General features: G+C 36.3%; 1 protein-coding gene and 1 long non-coding RNA gene across 3 annotated transcripts in view; one reads left to right on the forward strand and one right to left on the reverse strand.

Annotated features, from left to right (window-relative positions):
• The window catches only part of LOC127019656 (uncharacterized), a 39,648-nt gene that overhangs the window by 3,599 nt on the left and 15,259 nt on the right, over positions 1-20,790 (forward strand). The gene's annotated exons all lie outside the window — the stretch shown is intronic.
• LOC127019655 (homeobox protein CDX-4-like) lies at positions 6,844-15,296 on the reverse strand. The gene is made up of 3 exons (XM_050901815.1): positions 14,867-15,296; positions 9,681-9,826; positions 6,844-7,050 (listed from the first exon to the last, which is right to left on the reverse strand). The coding sequence occupies exons 1-3, from the start codon at positions 15,294-15,296 to the stop codon at positions 6,844-6,846; spliced, it is 783 nt and encodes a 260-aa protein (XP_050757772.1).

Here is a 20,790-nt window from a genome sequence, read left to right on the forward strand (position 1 = left end):
GATTACTGGTTTCTTTTTGAGAGGGAGAGAGTTCAGAATACAAGCTCTTCAGAGTTTTTTGTTGGTGGTGGATGTTGGGTTTTTGGGGGGGGTGGTGGGGGTTAGCCTGGTTAGCTTGTTTCTTCAGTTCCTAATGTGAAAAGTTCTGGAAAGATTGAAATAAACTTGTAGAAGAAATCAATTGGTAGGATGTGGTGGTTAGTAATGAGGTGTCTCTTGGTACAAATTATTTCCATTGATGTAAAATCATTGTGTGATGTAAAAAGAGCAGTTTTCATAAGAACTGTTTCCACCTGTATGACACATGAGCAGCTTTGGAGAACTTACCTCAGTTGGAATCAGGATTAACTTGACACAGGAGCAAGTTAAGCTGCGGTAATGTCAGAACATTTGTGTTTATGCTTTGTAGTGTTTTGGCAAACGACCGCTTTCTTTCAGTGCTGCTTTCAAACCTGTTTCAGTTAAGCTTTCTGTTTTCTTGGCTGCCCTGCATGTGCTAGGCTGCTGGTGACTTATATTGCCTTCCAAATTGATTTTTGCACTTTCTCTCCTTCCAGGAGAGGAGGATGCAGTAAATAGTCCTATCTGAGCACAGAACTCACATCACATTTGAAGAATTTGCCATGGCAGTAGGCCGTAACTCTGTAGCAGAATGCACACAGAACTGCATGAAGACAAAGCTTGAAAATGGTCTGCAAGTGTATTAAATATAAAACTGGCAGTCTAGCTGTGCTCCAGCCATCCCTCTGTTGCAGGAGGGATATGATTCCATGACTTTCACTAATGCAATTGGGAGACCTGTGCTTCTGAACTGATAAAGTAATGCTCATGTTGATGAACTAGCTCTGCCGTAACTGGAAAGCTCTGCCCAGATCTCAATGAAAATGTTGTTAGCCATTTTGGAATTCCAAAACACTGCTGAAGTATTATTTTCCCACTAATACAAGCTCATTTCCCAAGTCGAGAAATGAATCTGACTGAAGTTACTCCATGAAAAACAGATAAGGGTTTAGTGGGGAGAAACCTTAAGAATCTGGACTGTTCCCTTTAATAGCATCTGATGCATAATGAAATTTGGGAGGCCTGCATGGCTGCATCGCTCAGGTTGCAATTGTGTCAAACACTAAAAATTCAAGACACTTTTGTGAGGTATGTGTCTGAATTTGTTTTCGTCCTTCTCATCCTCACTATGTTCTTGTTGCCTCTTAGTTCATCCATGCAGTGAGATGGGGAAGATGTGTTTGTTGCTGCTGTGGTTACTGTAGCCAGCCTCGTTAGATGCTGAGGTGTTTGGCTGTCAGAGCTACAGCTATCAGGTGGCAGCATGCCAAATGCATGCTGCTAAAATCATGCGTGTTCTTGCCAATGTCTTGAGGCAGGACTGTGCCTCATTCAGAGAAAGTTGCACTGGCTGCCTGGAAACTGGTATTGATAAGGGATTTCAGAGAGGAATCCTGCAACCTGTAGAAAACAACCATGTGAAATGTTGAGATTTTTACTGGCCTGCTGTTCTATATCCTGTCTCTTTTTGAGGTATCCATAGGCAGTGTTCTAAGTTTTCACTAATTTTAATGTTTCATATTTTATTTGCTCTACATTTGATATCTGGGGCAATAGGAAGAATATCAGGCTCTAGGGAGTTTCAGTTAATGGATCAAAGTATTAAGTTGATAAGAGTTCATAGGCATTTCAAACATTTTTAGGCTCAATTGCATGTGAGAAGCAGCAGCATATAATGGGTTTCAGATCCATGATTACAACTTGGCCATCTAGCATTCAGCCCTCTGTTGAGCCATTCACCTGCGATAGTGTTTTTCATTCTCAGATTATGAAACCTTTACCCAAACGGCACGATACCATATGCTGCAGGTAATTTCAGTAGGATCGTTAGTGTTTAGCGCATCCATGGAATAACAAAAATCATTCCTCCAATGCAAATAATATTTTTTTTTTAAATAATATTAACCACACATTTTAAGACTGTTTGATAAGTACCTGAGGCTTTTTTGAAATAACTCCCAAAATGCTAGCATTACCTGCTAGTTTCCTCTTTGGGAAATAAAAGCATAACTTTTGACTGGGAACTGTAACCAATGTATAGGTGATCCTGTTTAATGTTGTGGAATTTATTATGAGAAAAAGACCATGGTAATTTCTGTGGGTTTGGTTGTTGCATTTAGCAGAATTCTTTTCCCTTTCCAGGTGCATCCAGCATCTCATTGCAAGTTCACATTCTTTTGTTTAGAAATAGAAATGTGTAACTCATTAGGCAAATTTGGATATGTTCATTTGTTGAAGTAAGGCAAGTCAAGAGTGATGTGAGAGGTTTAATGAAACTACTTTTGTGATATTTTTATTTTATAATGTTTAGAAGGTTTCTGGCTTTGTGCAGGGGTATGCAGCTCTGTGCTTATACTGGAAATGCCTAATGTAGAGGTAGATCAATTTTCAAAAGTAATCTTAGTTTCAAGAGGTTGTCAAGTTTCCGATCCAGGTTTTTATTTGAGCTGTATTACTACTACAAGTGGCCAATTAGAGGTTTAAGTTATGCTCTCTTCTCTGTGAATTATGATTTTTTTAAAATATCTTATAATAAGGTCCTTTCCAATTTCTAGTCTAAACTATCTGTCATTACTGTAACTACAGATAAATCTGTAATTTTCTTTATTTTCTCCCACGGATCAATATTTAGAAGTTAGTTAATGAAGCCAAATCACTGTGCTGCTACATTGAGTCTCAGCACGAACAGTTTGTGGTAAAGTGCTCCTTCTTGATTAAGTATTTATAGATAGTGGGACTGAGAAAGGCAATTGTTCCCAAAGCTTTGGTACCTCTACAGTATTCTCATAAGAATAAAGATGATTCAGATAAATGTCAGAAGGGATTTGCTGGCTGCTGGAATTAGACAGTTCTGTGATGCAGAATTTTCTTTTGATATCAGCATGGTGTTAAAGTGGCTCACTACTTTGCAAACTCAAAATACCAATCAAACAGCTGAATTTAAAGTGTGATGGTTTTCTATTTACATAAAGTGAAAAAGACAGGAAACTGAGAGAGCTTGGGGAAGATACCCACTGGGTGAGAAGGATAGTGTTTGATTTATTATTATTTTAATTGCCTAATGGTGCTAAGGGAGAGTTTAATTAAAGTCCCTGGAGAAGTCTTCAAAGGAGGAAAGATAAATATTGGAAAATGTTATTTATAGCCTTTAGTGTTTCTTCTCACCCACATAAATACAAAAATTAAATACAAGGGCTGGGTCACATCTTCTGAAGCTTTTCCTTTACATAAGCAATGTAGAAGAGTTAAACACAGCTGCCCAGAAAATAATAGCGATATAGGGACTTTGTAATGGCTCTGTTGCCTCCACCCAACTGCATATCCTGATCCTTGTGTTCCCATGCTGATCTTGGCAGAACATGAATATAGGATGGACTCCTGTCAGGCTGTCATGTAGTCTTTAATGGGCCATTAAAGTGTGCCAGCATGTAGTTCTGAATTGTATTTTGATTTGGGATGATGTTTTCTGGCAAAAAAAAAATGGTGTAGCCTACAGTCAGATGCAATGTCCAAACCCTGTCAGAGACAGATTAAGAATTTTCTTCTTTCAGCTGCTTGCCATTTTCCCTTCTTTATGGTTTACCATCCTCCTGATCTGGTAATATGACTGCATATTTAATTGCTCTGTAATCAAGTTTACTAAAAATGATCCTGGTAGTCTAAAAGAATTTAATAATGTTTTTTTTCCTTAGATTATTTTGAGAAACAGCTGTGCCACTACACTTAGATTTAAAGGGACGTTATGGTCTAGATGGGAGGTGGTTATGCACAGTACAAGATAGGGGGAATAACTTCTTATTTGACTTAGCTGTAGCCAGAGAAGATAATCTGATACAGTTTTTAGGCTTAGGCATCATTATCTAGTGCATGAAAGAGACTGTCTCCCCCAAATATTTATTAATATATGCTTTGAATACATTTAAAATAGACCTGATGGGAAAAATTCAGGTTGAAGATCATGAAAAAGGAAAACACTTTTTATTGACAAGACTGATTTTAAACATGTCATAGGAGGTGCTTTGTATCCCATTCAAACTCCTATTTGACATCTAAAATAGTCTCATTTAAAATGTTTCCTTTATGAACAGTGGTTGTTCTGAAGTACAGTCAGTGCCTTCAGTGGCTCTTCTGCCCAGTTTGTCAGAACAGCGTGGTGTTTCCTGACTGTCTGGCAATTCAAAAAGATAGGCTGGAGCTTGTTTAGAAACTGCAAGATGATAATTTTGTATATGTTGAATATGAACCTGGTAAATAATCATGTAAGTTTTTCATTTCAATTTTGACATAAATTAGAAGGAAAGAGAAATTTTAAGTTAAGCCATGCATTTCTAGTATACAAATATAATGAATGGTGTGTTGTATGTTATAGCTCTTTACTTGCCATTCTTCCATGTTGATTTGAAAACTGATCACAGACAAAAAAATCTGGAAACTAGAAAAAAGTTTTCTCTCGCTCTCCATTTCTGTGTCACTGATAACCTTCACAAAAGCCATCACCTGCTCTTCCATAGAGGTAGGCCTCCTGATGATTTGAGATTTGGGTAGCAAGGTAAAGGTCCTTTTCCCTTTTTTCTTGTATGTCTAAAGTATTACGGCTTCTTTCTTCATGAGTTTCTTGGGAAATTATTTTATCTTCTACATCCTTCACGTATAAAAATATGACAAGGGTAGAGGGGCTGGCTGGTGGAACTGGGAAAACCTCCTCTCCTAAATCTGTTAGTCCTAATGTATGGATTTCTTTGAATGAAAAGCAGAGCAGCGTGTATGCGTCTCGCTGTCTGCTAGCATGTATACTTCTATTAATATAAACAGAAGTAGATCTCTTTGTGTGCATGTTCTGTCACACGCTGCTCTGTCTTCTAAAACGTCCATGCAATCACATAATACTAGTATCAGTGAGCAGTTTTAGAAGATCCTGAGTTACAGCCATGCAGATGTAGTCTTAATTTCTCATAGGGTTGAGTTTTATAAGTATTTATATAAACAAGATTTTCTGTTTACAGTTTGTTTGCATTAAGATATGCCCATTTATTTTAACCATATGAATAGGTGATTATTAGAAATATATTGGAGAACCACCCACAAAATGCTTACAAACAGTAAGATCTTATCCTGTGTTATGGATTTTCTTCCTAGTTTAGCTTGAGACACTTATGTCTACAATTATAGTTTAGTATTTATTTTTGAAGAGTGTTATTCTTGTACCTCCTAATAGAATTACTTTCATGGAGTTATTCTAACAGAGTTATTTTTAAATAATTGGGAAAGTGAGGCACATCTTCAAATTTATCTAATTTATTGAATACGATAATGAGTGCTTTGACAAGTTCTGTCCATGTTGTTCAGTGCATTATCAATGCTCGTTGACACTAAGAAAAGCAGAATTTGATCTGTTGTTTCTGAGACCAAGAGTTTGATGTTGTTGAAATAAGTGATGCATGACTCTTCATATGCCAGATAATGGTGTTTTCTGTTTGTTTTCTTCTGGTTTCCCTTTTTATTACCTTTGCTCCTGGTGACCTTTTCAGTAATATTAAATTTTTGCAATAGAGCGCTTACTTGTATGCTATCAAAAAGCTCATATTATGAAATTCCAACGAATAGTACTACTGAAGGGTTTGGGGATTTTTTTTAGTGCTTTGAGTTTTCTTTCTACTCCTTCCAGACTCATCAGTTGTCTTCAACATACCATTGCTGCCTTCTCACCTGCCAACATGGACCAATAATTAAAGCTAACCACACTGTGAGCATGTTTATCCTTAATTTGTGCTCTTTCAGGAGTGCACATGGAGCAAACACTTCTTTTGTTACATGCTTTCTGTGACTTTGTGAATGCTAAGCTGCTTGATAACAGCTTTGAAATACAGTGTCAGCTACATTGGGGTATTTCTTGCCTTTAGCCCAAAATAAGTGTCATGTATAAAATCAGTGGCTCAGGACTGCTACTATTTCACTTAAAGGGTTTAGAGACATTAAACAAATTCTTTATTTGCTTTTTGGTGGTTTGCTGGTAGTAACAGTTCTGTTTCCATTACATTTGTGCTCATATTTTTGAGCAATAATATGTGCATTCATTGAAGATTGAAGTAATACTTCTATCTTCCAAACTATTTGGCATTTGCTAATGTGCATGACAAATTGTTGCATTTCTTACAATTGAACAAATTTGGTATGATGTTATATGTCTGTAACTATTGCTTAGGACATTGGCATGCTTGAATACAATTACATAGGGCAAAGAAGATTTGTTTTATTTAATTAAATGCAATATGTTGGTATAGCAACATTGTTATGTTTCCTGAGTGTTTAAAAGTGTTTTAAATGTTTTTGTTGTTTTCAAAAAGTAGCATTCTTTTCAGTACATTTAAGTGTGAATATTTATTAACATCTACGGTTTACTCTAATTATATAAAGTGTTACAAACCAAATACACCCAGCATCTTATATTTTATGCAATAGTACTCTATTTTATAATCAGTTCACTTAGTTTTCTGTGTATATATATGATCAGACTAGAACTACGTTTACTTGAATCTTCAGTTGTGTCATTCTTTGTGTCAGTGTCTGAAGCAAATTACCTCCTACTCAAAGATTCTGAGTGATGAATCTTAGCAGCGCAAGTTCCCTGAGATTTCTGCAATAATTAAAATATTTTGGTAATAGTCCCAGATCCTGAAGACAGTTAAATGAGAATGATCCTTTGCAAAGTTGAGTTTTCAAGGGCAGGGGGCAGCGGGGAAATCCATTCTTGCTTTTTCTTTTTTCCTTTTTTTTCCCCTCTGTTCATTCTGAAACTATGACTTGATGAATGTCATTAGGCTGTAATCCATTTATTCCATGTGGTGGTGGGAACAGAGAACTAGATATTTCGTTTGGACTGAGTGAACCAGAGTCACTCTGAGCTGAGCCCCCGCTGCCATCAAACTGAGATATTTTCTTCTTGATCATTTTTCTTTCTTTTGCTCGGCGGTTCTGGAACCAGATTTTCACCTGCGGTGTTATAAATGGTATCTGATTAATTCAAAGTAGTGGTCAACTTTTTACAGTAATAATAGCAATGAAAATATAGATATATTTTAAAAAGTTATAAAAAACCAAAAACCCCCAAACAAAAAACCCCACAAAAACCCATAAACCCCCCCCCCCCAACCAAAAAACACAAAACAAAACACTGGATTTGTGCAGTGAAAAATTTTTTAGTTACTCTATATTAATTTTCTGCATCATAATCAATAGAAAATTACTTTCTTTTCTTAGACCTGCTGTAAAGTAAACTTGCTGTGTTACATTTAGGAACATAGAAGTCAACTTACTCATTTAGAGTCCACCTAGTTCATCATCTAAACTTTGACAGTGGCGTGTGTCATACTTTAGGAAGATGCAATTATGGAATAGTTTTGAAGATTTCTTTATCATCTATGTTACAGGTTAATTCAAATGCAAGTAGTGAGGGTTCTTCTTCATTTATGTTGCGAGTGATTTTTGTGTGTACATATATTCTTATGTATTTTAAAAGTTTTGAATTTTTTTGTTACTCGACTATATATTTATTTTACAGATACATATGTACTATGTCATGTGTATAAATAGATATATCAGCATTACTTAATGACAGTGAATTTCCCAGACTAATTGTGCATATCTGTTTGAAATCTACTTTTAGTTTAAGTATGTGTATTTTCTTTCCTTATGTGAAAGTGTGAATGAGTAGAAAACACCATTTGTGTTTTCTTTATAATTAATTTTTTGTCTTCTTTACGGTTTTTGTTATATCCTTTAAGGTGTGTTGAATACAATATGATGTAGAAAGTCGTACCATTGCTTTGTATTAAAAATCTCGTTATAATTTTCTAATCATTTTTTTATTACCTTACTGGTAATGACAGTAAGAAGCATTTAGCTTTGTCTGTCACAAGTCCTGTAGAAATGCAGATAGATTATGTTTTTTGTCTACATTATACTTGAAGGAAATTTACCAGTCAAAAATTGGATGGCTTTAAGAGCAACAGCTATGTAAAAGGAAACTGCTGATTTTATGCAGTATCACTGGTTACTCCAGGCGTGTCTGTGTTCTAAATCAGCCAGCTTGCATAACATTAAGGTGGAGGTTTTGAATCTTTCATAATTGCAGTTCTCTGAAAATTTTCCAATGCAGCTATATCCTACTGTATAACAAACTTTAGTCCATCAATGATAGACTTGGTTTTCGTAGTTACTTTCTGGGGCCACTTACAGTCTGCGGAGTGTAATCTGTGTACTAATTGGGTCTGGGATTGAACATCACTGCACTACAATGTGTTTATAAAAATCTGGTGCTTGATCCTAAAATACCATGGCTTATCTATACATCCTTACGCTTCCAGCCTCAATTGGTCCCTCTCTATTCTATGTTCTTGCACAGACTGAATGCAGAAGCAGAGGAGGCCACTGAAAGAGGAGAATATTTTAGAGAACTGAATGTGTATATTCAGAAAGAACAAAAGTTGGTAAAATTCTAAAAAGAAAGATCTCTTGTTTAAATTTACCTGGGGGCAATAAATCTGGTTGCTAAGGTATGAGATGCCTTATTCAGTATTGCCAAATCTTCCCTTATCCTCCAGCTGCAGCAGAACCATTGCAATTCTGTTGTATAAGGAGGGCTGGATTCAACAGTTACTGTATTTGCAGACTGCAGAGCTGTGCTTTGTAAGTGTGCTCTCCTACACAGTGATTTTTAGGAAATTCTTTATCCTGAATTCCTTTAGTCTTTGTATGAACACAGCTAAGATACCTGGGCCCCTGCTCAGGAGACTATCTTTATTCAGGACAGAGCTTAAATATATACTTGATATGAATGAATGCAGAGCTGCTTTCCAAAGAAGCAATGGATCTAAGTATGCACTTGAAAATTTCCTGAATGGATAGTCTTGGCTACATATATGTGTATAATAGGCATAAAAATTTGGCACCAAATTTTATAGCCTAAAGCATCCTGTATATAGTGGGTGTGAACTACTACTATAGGTGAAGTACCTGTGAATATAATAGCAAAAAGAAATCCTGACTTGAAAATCAAAGGCTGTAAAAACTCCTTAAAATGTGCCGCAATCTAACTGACTGAGGAAGAATGTGGCCTGTGGAAATAATGGTAATAAATCTGTAACAAAAAATACATAGATATCTCGTTTGATTGCTCTTTGAATGCTGACTTTTCATTTTCCTGGCTTACAGCTGAAATATATCCAATCTTTGGATTTTTTTCTGGCCACCATTTTGTGTGATTGCAAGAAGAAATAAAATGGTGAATATCATAACTATTGAGAACATAGCTAAGATAATGTGAAGCTGAACTGTTTAAATTCTAGCTGTCTAGCAAGGTGTTATGCACGTAAGAATAAGTACTTTTTCTAGTATGAAGGAATTCCTAATGTTACCCATAATTGGAGGTTTCTGTCAAATTGGCCTATTTATTAATTTGTATTTGTGTAGTGTATTCTCTCTATGTCAAATGTACTCAGAAACTGTATCATAGTTGCCTTTGCACTACTTTTGGATACAGAACGTGAATGCTGCTCATGTCCCTTGGCAGTAACAGTGTCTGGTGAATGGGTGCGTATGAATGATGGATAGTCTCTGTGTACCTGTCTTTCAGATAGTCCCAGGTTTGCTGCAAGTTCTGACTTTCTCCTGATTGTAATATATCTGTTGCAGTGAAATTCCTTCTCTAATTCTAGTCTCTGATGATCTGTGTAAACAACTCGGTACTTTTCTTTTGTTCTTGTTTTACCTGTTCAAGAAAGAAATATTATTAATATGTTGAATTTGATTTTCTATAGCATCTTTCTTTCAGACATCTCAAACATTTTACAGCCGTTAATTAAACTACAGAGTACTTGCATGAGATTGTTTTCTGTGTTACAGAGAAGGAATATGAGGTGCAGGGTGAATAAGTAAGTGAGTATTTGTTATCATAACTGTCTTTCCCTCTTTATCTCCCTCTCTCTGTAAACATACATTTAAATGTAAAGCTCTTAAGTGAAAAACACCCTGAAGCATCTTAAATAATTCATAGCAGTACATAATTGGTGCTGGCTATATTTGATCTCAAAGGGGTTTCATTTCAGTGCTCATTGAAGTGACTTCCGTGTATATGCGGGCATAAATACACAGGATTTCAAGACTGAAGTTCAGTCACAATTTGTTTAGTTGTAACGTGTCCTAATTCTTTGTTTGAGTTTTTAAAGATCACCTCTCTAACACAAAGAAATGTCCTACTAGAAATGCTTTCGCTTTCTTGTGTGGCCATAGGACATGCTTATAAGTTCAATAATAATTTGAATTTATTTTTTCAAAAAGGTCTAGTCTTGCAAGATGTTGAGTGCCTGTAGAGGTATTACTGGGGGTACTCTATGTGCTGAGCTTCCCTTTCGAGCTGAAGGCACTTGGCAATTTGTAAGACGAGGCAATAAAATACTTGTAAAAGGATTTCAGTATCATCCCCTCTCTAATGTATAAAAGAAATATTCTTAGATATATTGGATAAATACTGCTAAGAGAAGCATTACTTGATGTTTAGAAGATATCTCTCATTTCATAGACTTTTTTAAACAATTCTTCATGTAATAATAATACAGAGAGATCGCTTTTCAACTTATTTGTTCCCCTTTGCACTTTCAACAGCCAACTAGATAGTTTTCCTTTTTCTTCTGATCTTCCCAGGTTTTTTTTGATGTGAGTTTTCTGGGACAAACTGTAGGACAAAGACTCCTTTAAAGTGGTTCCCTAAAATCCATTGAGGTGTTAAGATGAAGCACACGCCACACAAAGGAGCGACAAGGAGATCTTATCAAGAACCCCTTTCACATTCAGAAACACAAGCCAATTGGTTTGGAATTTACAAGCTCTAAACAAATGTCAGACTCTTTCATCTTAGCAGAGGAAAAAAGGACAGAAATAGATGAAGGAATATTTTTTTTTCCCCAGTTCTCTTTAATTTTGGACCAACACTGAGGATAGACTGTGATATTTTTATCTGAAGACTAGAGGTAGACATAGCTTAAGACATTTTGATATACACATAATTAAGTATGTTTTCCAAAATCCTATGCCACTTTGACTTCTAGTGTACAAGGTTTCCTGCCTAAATTTGCAGGACTAAAACAATCATCAAACTAAGTTTACTTTTTTTCAAGGTACAAATTGTTGGCTTTGAAATATTTGCTCTAAGTGATAGTTATAATGTTAACAATAGTATAGATATTCAGGTTCCTTGTAAACTGAAGGCTTAGAAGGTAATCTTTGAAAACAAGTTAAAATTCAACAGGGTTATTCCGGCTTCACTATAATCAGCAAATATAACCATGATTTGAGGGGGTGGAGAAAAGGAGTAGTTTTCCCCATTCCCCTTGGTCATAAAATTCGCAGAGCATTTCTTCTGAAGACAATAAAGCTAGGAGAAGGCCTCTTTATTTGCTGTGAAAATCATCACCCTTTCCGGCAATATAACTCCTGAAGAAAAGAGGGAGAAGGAAGAGACAAGACTGCATATCAAAGCAAAGTGAAGTGTTAAAAGGGTCTGTTGCCTCAATATGACAGATAGGCCTCAAAACCTCAGACAATGTAGGCCAGTGGAAAATAGATGTCACAACTAGTTTACAAAGAAAAATAAATTAGCATTAGAGCAGAGGCCTGGCCTTTTTTTGCTGCTTTTCTATTTTGCTTTCTGGCTGGGTTTCTGCTGTGATGTAATCTAAATTACTTGTACATCACTGCTTGTTTAAACAAAGACATAAAATGTGTTGACTACAGTTAAAAAAAAGCTGAGGCTGATCTTGCAAAATATAAAAATAATGTTGTCCTCTTGTTTAGTCCCCTCAAAGTCCATTCTCTTTCTGAGAAGGGTCACTCCGAGATGAAGTTTCATATAAAGTTTTAAAAGATATAAAATCTGTTTTCTAGGCCCTTGTTTAGATACCTTCTTTTCAGTAAGTTTCATGCTTTGAAGGCTCACTCGCTGTCATAAAATACGTTTTACACTGTTAATTACACAGGTTTTAGAAATGAATTGGTCTGAAGTTCTGCTCTTACATAACTGAAGCTGATAGGGCATTTTGTCATTGATTTTTAGTAAAAACAGGATCAGACTGTAAGGAATTCTGTAGATGTTCTTTTTCTCATTTTGATAGCCTGTCTGGGAAGATATCTTTACCAAGCCTACTTTCGATGTTTGTTTTTAAAAATTTCTTATTGCCTCATATGTTTGCAATGTCTGTGTATTTGAAATTAAAAAAGGTGTGGTTCTGAATATACAGTTACGGTCTTTTAGTAAGAGGATGTATCATTTCAAATCAAATTTTATCTGTTGGAAGGACATAGTACTCCTGTCTTCATGATGTTGTTTAATCCTGAGAATTGACTTGGTCAGTTAAATTTTCATTTCACTTTTCCTGCAATTTAATTTTTTGTATAAAATGCTAAATACAAATATTGAATCAGAAGGTAGTATATTTAATAGAGTCTAAATAGAGGGGGAAAAATTCCCATTAACATCCCCTTCCCCAAAATAATTCCCATTGTTTTTAGGACAGTATTTCAGTAGGCTCCCTCATTTAATTAGATGTGTTTTGATTTCTGTTATTCCATGCTGCTCACATACATTGATGTGAGTACATGCCACTAGTGAAGTTAAGGGCATACACATATTTATGTATATAAATATATTTGTAAAGTTTAGGGCTGTAATTCTGAAATTTTAGAGCAATGGACTGTATTAAGCAGTGATAATATGGAGGGGGAGGAGGCAGTAGCTACTTTGATAGCATGAATAATATTATGGCAATAAGGAAAAACAGAGCAAGTCTGTTTCAGAGTGGTTATAATGGCATCGAGTAAATTTTCTTATGTTTTCTTCTAGGGAGAGCATTGATAAGTTAATATGTAGCTGTTACAAGCATAATTTGAGCCTTGTCATTATTTGTTTGAATTTCCTTTCATTTTTCACAACTTTTTATGTGTCGGTATTAAAATTTTGGGTTTTATGGTTAACGTTATTTTAAAAACACTAATGAAAAGCCAAATCTATTTGGTACTTTTCTTGTTTTGCAAAATACCACATTTGTGCTTTACTCTCCCAAACCCTTTTTTGAAGCTGGGTTGATGTCTTGAGCCCAATTCTGTGAAGTCCTGAGCTGTTTTTAACACTTCAAAAGACTGGGTCTAGGAATGTACAGCCTCAGGACATGTCTCTGTTGACAGGCCCTGTTTCACCTGTCCAGTATTGTTCATAAAGTATTTTGGCATGTGTGTAAATTCTGTGTAAGTGCTTTTCAGACTGGAGATGAATTTAAGTGCATAACTGCTTTTCTGAATTGCATATATATTTTATGAAGTTGAGCAAGTGTGAGAAACTGTTCAGGGCCTTCCTTGTCTATGCAATAAGAGTAAAACTAGGATTTAGATTTTTAAGTCTGTTTTATTCTTTAAGAAGGCTAACACATTTAAAATTCAGTGACAACATGACAGAGACAGGGTTGCCTCATTTGACATTCAGTAGTCTCAGTTGAATTTGGTCTACACTGAAGTCTTGCATCACTTCTACACCTGGAAATCTCCAGTGATGTTAATGAAGTTACTGCTGATTTACATGAGTATATGTAAGGGGGAAAAAAACAGACTGTAAATCTGCCTGGCTTTGAAGACCTTTGTAGAGGCTCCAAGTGGAAGGATGGCATTGTGATATCTTAATGTTCACTAGGCATTTTATATTTAGTAACAGTGGGAAAACAGTGTGTATCTGCTTTATAACTGAGGAACAATTACCAGACTAATTTTGCTCTGGAGTAATAACCATTTGAAGGAGGACTGTGTCTCAAGCAGCAGTACTGATTTTCTGTGTCTTCTAAGATTGCTCCAATTGTAATTGCTCTTCTTTCTTTAGAGCATTTTCTTTGATGCTCTCTAACACACACTTACTACTTTTAACCTTAACAATAGTTTTAGCAAACCTTGCTACACCCAATTTACACCTTGGGAATATACACCGAAAGGTTCATCTGGCATTCAGCTTGTGACAAAAACAGGCGCATCAACGAGTGACACTTGCAAGAAAGTGATATTTTAATTGTGTAATTGTGGCAAGCTGCAAAATTCTGATACGTGAGAAAAATATGTAAAACCGATTTGAAACTAAATGAAAACAAAGCTTAACTGATGAGCTATGTGGTCTGCAAAGAAAATATTCTACGCTGATCATTTGAGTCAGATTACTTCTCTAGGAATATTTCTTCTCACCTAATAAATCTAGTTAGAAAAATAAAAGACACAGGAACAACAGCAGAAAATTGCATAATCACTACAGTTGGATCAGAGCACATAATTTTCTTTAAAACTATTAAAGTCTGTAAAGATTTAAGAAGATCAACCTGATTTGATATTGATATTTACCTTGCGGCACAAAATAATTATGTAGTATTTTTGCCTGTAACTGTTAAATGTTGCTGCATTCATTGTTTCATAACATTCTCAAGAGTATAACGTTTTTCATCCAAAATGCTTTACAGAATGTTAGAACAAAGATCCCTGGGCTTGAGTGAGATGCAGCCATATCTAAACACAACAGCCATTCCACTATAGTAACCCCATAAAGCCTTTATGGGACGAAAGTGAAACTAGTGCAAATTTAGTTAAAACTGCATTAAACAGCATTTATTTGTTAAATAAATGTCATAAATGACCCACCAACCTATGTGCTTCAACTAAAGTTAATTATTTATAAGATCAGTGGTAGCAGAAGATGCTTTCTCAGGTTGAAAGTTGAATATACACTTACCAGTAGTGTTAGCTTGCACCGTTTTCTTCATCCATTCGTAAGAGCTGTGCCTTTGGCTGTTGGGAGAGATTTGCTGTGTATTACTTGTATCTACAGGAGGTAACCCCCCAGATCCAGCAGGATGGAGGGAGCTGTAATCAGCAGAACTGTAGGAGACCTGTCCAGGAGACGAGCCGTTGATCTGTGCAGCAGCAACTGTGCTGGAAGGTCCTGGGCCGTAAGCGTTCCAGTCCTCCCTCTGTGGGCCATAGTGAGATCCCCAGGTTCCCGCAGGCTGTCCATGGGTGTCCAGAGTTGGCACATGATGATATCCCATGTAATCTGAATAGGGTGGAGCAGACACAAAGTTTTGCACTGGCAGGTGGTTGTTACCCCTTGCAGATCCTGGATACATGCTGGTTTCTTTATCCAAGAGAGAGCTCACATACATGATTATCACAGATTGTAAATACGTTGTCACAACATCTTGTTCTTCCGTATTTTCTTTCGCTGCTTAAAAATAATTGTGTTTGGTTTTCTCTAATAATGCCACTCCGCTTGGAATCTTCTACTTCATCCTCTTTTATTATCAACTGTGTTACCAGGTGCTGGTGGTAATGGTTTACCAAGATCTTGTCTGACGTCAGCCTAACTGCCTGCCTCATAATTACATTTACATTCAAATGAAGGGCTGACCAACCCCACCTTTCTGCTAGTTCTGGTGCTTTCTCTTTTAGAGAACTTTTATCTATCCTATTACCCTTCCCTGATATTCAACGGCAATTCCAGTACTGTAAGATGATGCAACGGTTGCTTGTATTTGTAACTTAGTAAATAGACCTTTTTTTAAGAAAAGATAGTGGTGACTATAATAGCAATGTTTGGTGTTCAAATGATTCTTGTCTGAAACCTTTATTTTGTGATGTGTTATCAATCAACAAGTAAATCTGGTACTCAATTTCTCAGATACTCAAAAAAACTCATTTTTACTTCTGAAATTAAGAGACACAATCAATTTGAATAATTGCAAGTCAATAACTTCAGAATACAGAGCATCTTGTAAACAGCATGTCTTGAATATAACTGTCTCGAATTCTCCCCTCATTATTGATGTTTGTAAGTGGTTTTCCAGCATGGGAGAAATTAAGGCTCTAACTGTAATGCACATGTTCACACTCTCCCCATACAGAGTGATTTAAAGAGATCCCTTCATCTGGTGGCCATTGCAAACTGATAAATTTTAAAAAGCAGACAATAAATCTTCCTAACAGAGATGGTGCCAGAAGTACAAAGAAAATGACTGTAAAAAGTAGTGAAAAAAGTCTTTCATTAGGCCCAGTAATATTGTTGGCTTCTGTTTCAAACTGAAGACAACCTTTATCTGCCTGAAAGGCTGGGTTCCTTCCTCTGAAACTGCTGTATAGTAGTCTGGTTTCAGTGGTGGCAGCTTAGGTAAGTGAAATCAGCAGGGAGAAACATCTGGGTTATCAAGTTAGTGGATCAGAACTGCCTTGATGTTTTTCTGTAAAGCGCCTGACACATGGGTACTCTATAGGTCAATGTAAGTGTTCCCACTGAGAAAAAAATATTCTGAAGGTGGTTTTATATGTCATTACTAAGAGCTTGATATTCACATGGGAGAACTAAACCATACCTTATGACTTGAGAATTGCCTCTATATGGTTTTCTAGCTACAATTTGTAGAGTGAATTTGATATATTTTTATCTTGGATGGATTTGTTTGCAATGAGCTATTTGTCAAGGGGTATGCTTGCAAAAGAGGTGCAAATTACAATGAGTTGTTTCCCTTTACAAAGGTGTGGTTTTTCATTCAGTATCCTTTGTATTTTGACACTACTCGTATTCACACATCCCTTCTAATTCCAGCACTAAAGGATTCTAAGTGTGTACTTAAAGACAGGAAAGATATTCCTCTTCTCTTTTTTTTTTTTTTTTTTTTGAGGAAAGAATTTTTACTGAGAAGTGTAGCAAAATCTTTATAATTCATTTTGCTATATTTACAGGTTTCTTTATTAATCCTTGGGATCCTGAGAATGTTGAGGAAAGTTGCATCATGGGATAGGACATGGAAAAAGTAAGGCCTTCTGTAATTGGTGTACCCTTATAAAAATAGACATTAAAAAAAATGGGAAGACACTCTTGTTCCCTTCATCTTGAAAGAAAAGGAACTGTAACACAATTTTTGAGCCCACAGATTTTTTTAGTACTGATGTGTACTAAAAAGAACAAAGAACTCCACTGAGCATCATCCAAATTAAACAAGATGTTTCCTATACTGGAAGTATCCTTGGAATCTTTGGCCTATTTGTGAGCATTATGCCAGCAGTTAAATTCCAATATATTGCTAAATGTTATGCAGAGCTGTCAGTCATAGGCAGATCCATAGGAGGGTGAAGTTTTGTCTCCATTGACTGTATCTGAAATTCATTGACATAGTACAAATGAACATTGGTTGCTCATAGATTTCAGATCAGACACGTTATTTGACTTCTAAGCACACCATTTTCACATCTCAGTGAATGACATTTAATTTCATAGAATGCATTAGATGATAGTAACGTTTTTAATCCCTGGTCTTCCTCTTTCTTTATGGGATGCCTCTGCACATACCCCCCACAATTTCAGTATCACTTAATCCTATTTTTTGTATCTCAGAGCTTTATCCTTTATTCTCTGTTCTTCTTTTATCTTTTGTTTATGCTCCTCCTTTCCCTTTCTTGTTTAGCCTGTTCCATTATCTGAATTTTCTTTAGATCTATTTCGATTCTTTCCAGAACGTAATTAGATCAAGATACGCTGATGGCAAATTGCTACACCGATTTGATATCGGGTAACAATAGTAAGCTCTGAATAAGGCATTTTGTTTAAAAAGATTTACATAGCAGGATAAGATTGCTGGGTAGGACTGCAGATTTTTAACACTGAAGTGAGAATAAGATAACTAAAATGGCAACATTTAAATGATCTTCTGCACCCTGACTCTTACGCCTCCCATTTTGTATAACAGAACCATGGGGATGTATTGAAAAGGAACCATACCTTTGCGTGTAGTCTAGTAGTTTGAGGCTACGAAAATTTGGGGTTGATGTTTTTTTGAGCGCTAATTGACTGTTACTCTTGGGAAGGCACACTCAGATTAATTTCTTGGCTATGCACGTGTCCTTCCTGCTCAGATCCAGCATGTCAGTAGCTTCAGAGCCACAGAACCACTGCATCTTCAGTCTATAGCAGTAACTTACACTTTAGTTCCAGGAACGCTTTTAGTGGGCATTGCTGTCAGGAAAAAAACAAAGTAAACTGCCCTTGCCTTGTCTGTATTTGCACTGTGAGGGGATGGCAATGAGTTGCTGGTGGTAGAGGAAGAGCTAGTGTGCGGCCTATGCCTGTGTAAAGTGCTTGTGGAACGGTCGTGTTACCGTGGGCCCTCTCCTGACTTTCTGGGGTGGTGGGAAAGCAAAAGCAGTTCTGAGGTAGTGGGCTAGACATCCAGAAATCTCATCCATATGGCAGTTTGTATTTATACCATTTTCTGCAATGGGTGATAAAGACAGAACCAGAAAGATCTGTGTGGTATTGGCAGCAAGAGTGCTATGCTCTTTGGCATACTTCAGAGAGATGGATTGCCAGAATAACTGAACTCCAACGTTATAATTTTCCAATTTTTTTCCTCCACCTGTTAATATGCTATGTGTAATTTATCTACTTAGCCAGTGTCCACAGGAGTTGCCTCAGTGTTTGCTGAAGTGAAGTTGTATGTGTGTAAAATTAAATGTACTTTGACATCTTTGGGGAAGAAAATTTTCTAGTTTTCTAACAAGTGGTTGATGAAAATCTAGCAATAACAACAAGCATGGTGATAACCATTGGAACTATTGAAGTTTGTTTGTACAGGCAATGTAGATGGTATACTATGGTATATGTGCTGTTCTAAAGACCATTTCCAAACCGGGTAATAATAATATAATCACAAACGTGCAATTAAATTTTTTAATGACAGCTATTACAACTGCAATTTCAGGGACTACTGGTAGATTAAAACTGGCCTGTAAAACAATAACTTATATTAAAGGTGTTTATACCTGTGATAGGATACCTTTTGTTAGGAACTCTTACTCATAAAGGTACTCTTCCTTTTATATGGAGATAAGAAGAAACAAATCTGTCCACCTTTGAAGCTTGAAAATTATATGAAATCTATCTGGGGTTTTGTTTCTGAGGTGAAAAAAGCAGGTGAGCTTAGCGTGTCCCATTCTAGCTAAGGTGATAGGAATAGATGTTTGTTTTCTTGCCTCCAGATGACCATTCTAATAACACATCAGTAACATCAGGCTTAGGAATGCTTCTTGCCCGTACCTTTAGAACTGCATGCTTGGAATTTCAATGGAATGGCTAGCTAAGGACTTTGTTAGTGAACTATGTATTGCTGATAGTTTTAATGCAGTATTTCAGAGGTGTTATTGACCCTTTACTCAAGCTGGGCTTTGCCTGCACACCCAGTCCTCCTAAAATTAATAGTCAGCTGTATAAATCTTGAGGAAATGTCAGTCAGTACGTGGCATGCTGTCAACTGAGGCCAGTTCTGTTGGACAAGAATCCGACTAGTCATGAAGGAAGGCAGATAGTTTTAAAATTTTAAAACAGACAGCTAAAGAGACTGCTCTTGCTTTCACTGAAGCTTCTACAAACACAAAGCTGCTGAAAATTTTATTTACCCTTCTTAATCGAGCTGGTTTAACATGCGACACCCTAGTTAGGTCTCATTTTCAGGACTTGAAATGCAAGCACATGCCAAATTGTATCTCCGTATTGACAGGTGTGGCACAGTCTAGAGAGCTGAAGGAGCAATGGTAGCTGAACTATTTTCGCTTGCTACACTGAGCTCTTCTGGGGAAAAGAAAAAGGGATATATCACAAGTTTCAGTTCTGTACTGTGTGTCTCTCATCCCTAATGTGCATTTCGTTTTCATAAGAGACCAACAGTAGAAATGAAAATGTCAGTTGTCCGTGAAGCCTTCCTCAATGGTTTCATTTTTAATTCCATGCTCTGAAATTTTGGTTGTTAACAAATCCTTTTGAAAAATGACAAAAAGTGACTTGTTGGGAGCATGGTGATTGTATTTACCCTTCTATCTATTACACTATTGTTTTTCTAACTGCTGCTAACAATGACTTATCTTTCATTTCTTAATGTTAACTTTTGCATTTTATTAAAAGTAGCGACAATATGTTTCATATATGATCTGCGTCAGTGTTGTATTTGCCAGGAAAGAATGGTCTGGAGCTAAAGGAGGGTCTTACTATTCTGAAATTTAAATAATTTAAATTCTGCTACAAAATCAATACTGACAGTAATAAGAATATGTCTTACTGCTCAACAAGCAGACTTAATATGGCAGGAGTTACAGAGTCTGCATGTGAACTCCAGGTTAAATTGATTCTTTTTAGCAGAACCATAAAAATGAACAGCAAATCCTCTATTGATATTTATTTGGTTTCCTTCCTGAGTCATGTAGTGTAGGGCTCCCACTTGCTGTAACTAATTCATACTGACCAGAGTATAGCTAGATGGGATTATTGGGTGCTCACTATTGAGTCCTTGAGACGTTCTTTGGTGTGGTCTCTCTTCTATGAGGTAACAAAAGAATTGATTGCCTTTACTGTTTGCCATTCTTGCCATACGCATGGTTTATATTCCTGGTAGACTGGCATTTCTGTTGCACAAATTTAACTCTCTTTTGTACTCCCAGATAAGAGAGATTGTTGTCTATATAAAGTCTGTCCTGCCTTAGGGTGACTGTATTTTAACGTGGCTTAGAAGACCAAGAACATGCAGGGTGTATCTTAACTAAACCTCTCCATTTATTGTGATACCTCTTAGAACAGAGTTTGTTACAAAATGTACAAGAAAGTATTTGTGCTCTTTG

Source organism: Gymnogyps californianus, chromosome 9 (assembly GCF_018139145.2).
Source record: "Gymnogyps californianus isolate 813 chromosome 9, ASM1813914v2, whole genome shotgun sequence".
NCBI lineage: Eukaryota > Metazoa > Chordata > Aves > Accipitriformes > Cathartidae > Gymnogyps > Gymnogyps californianus.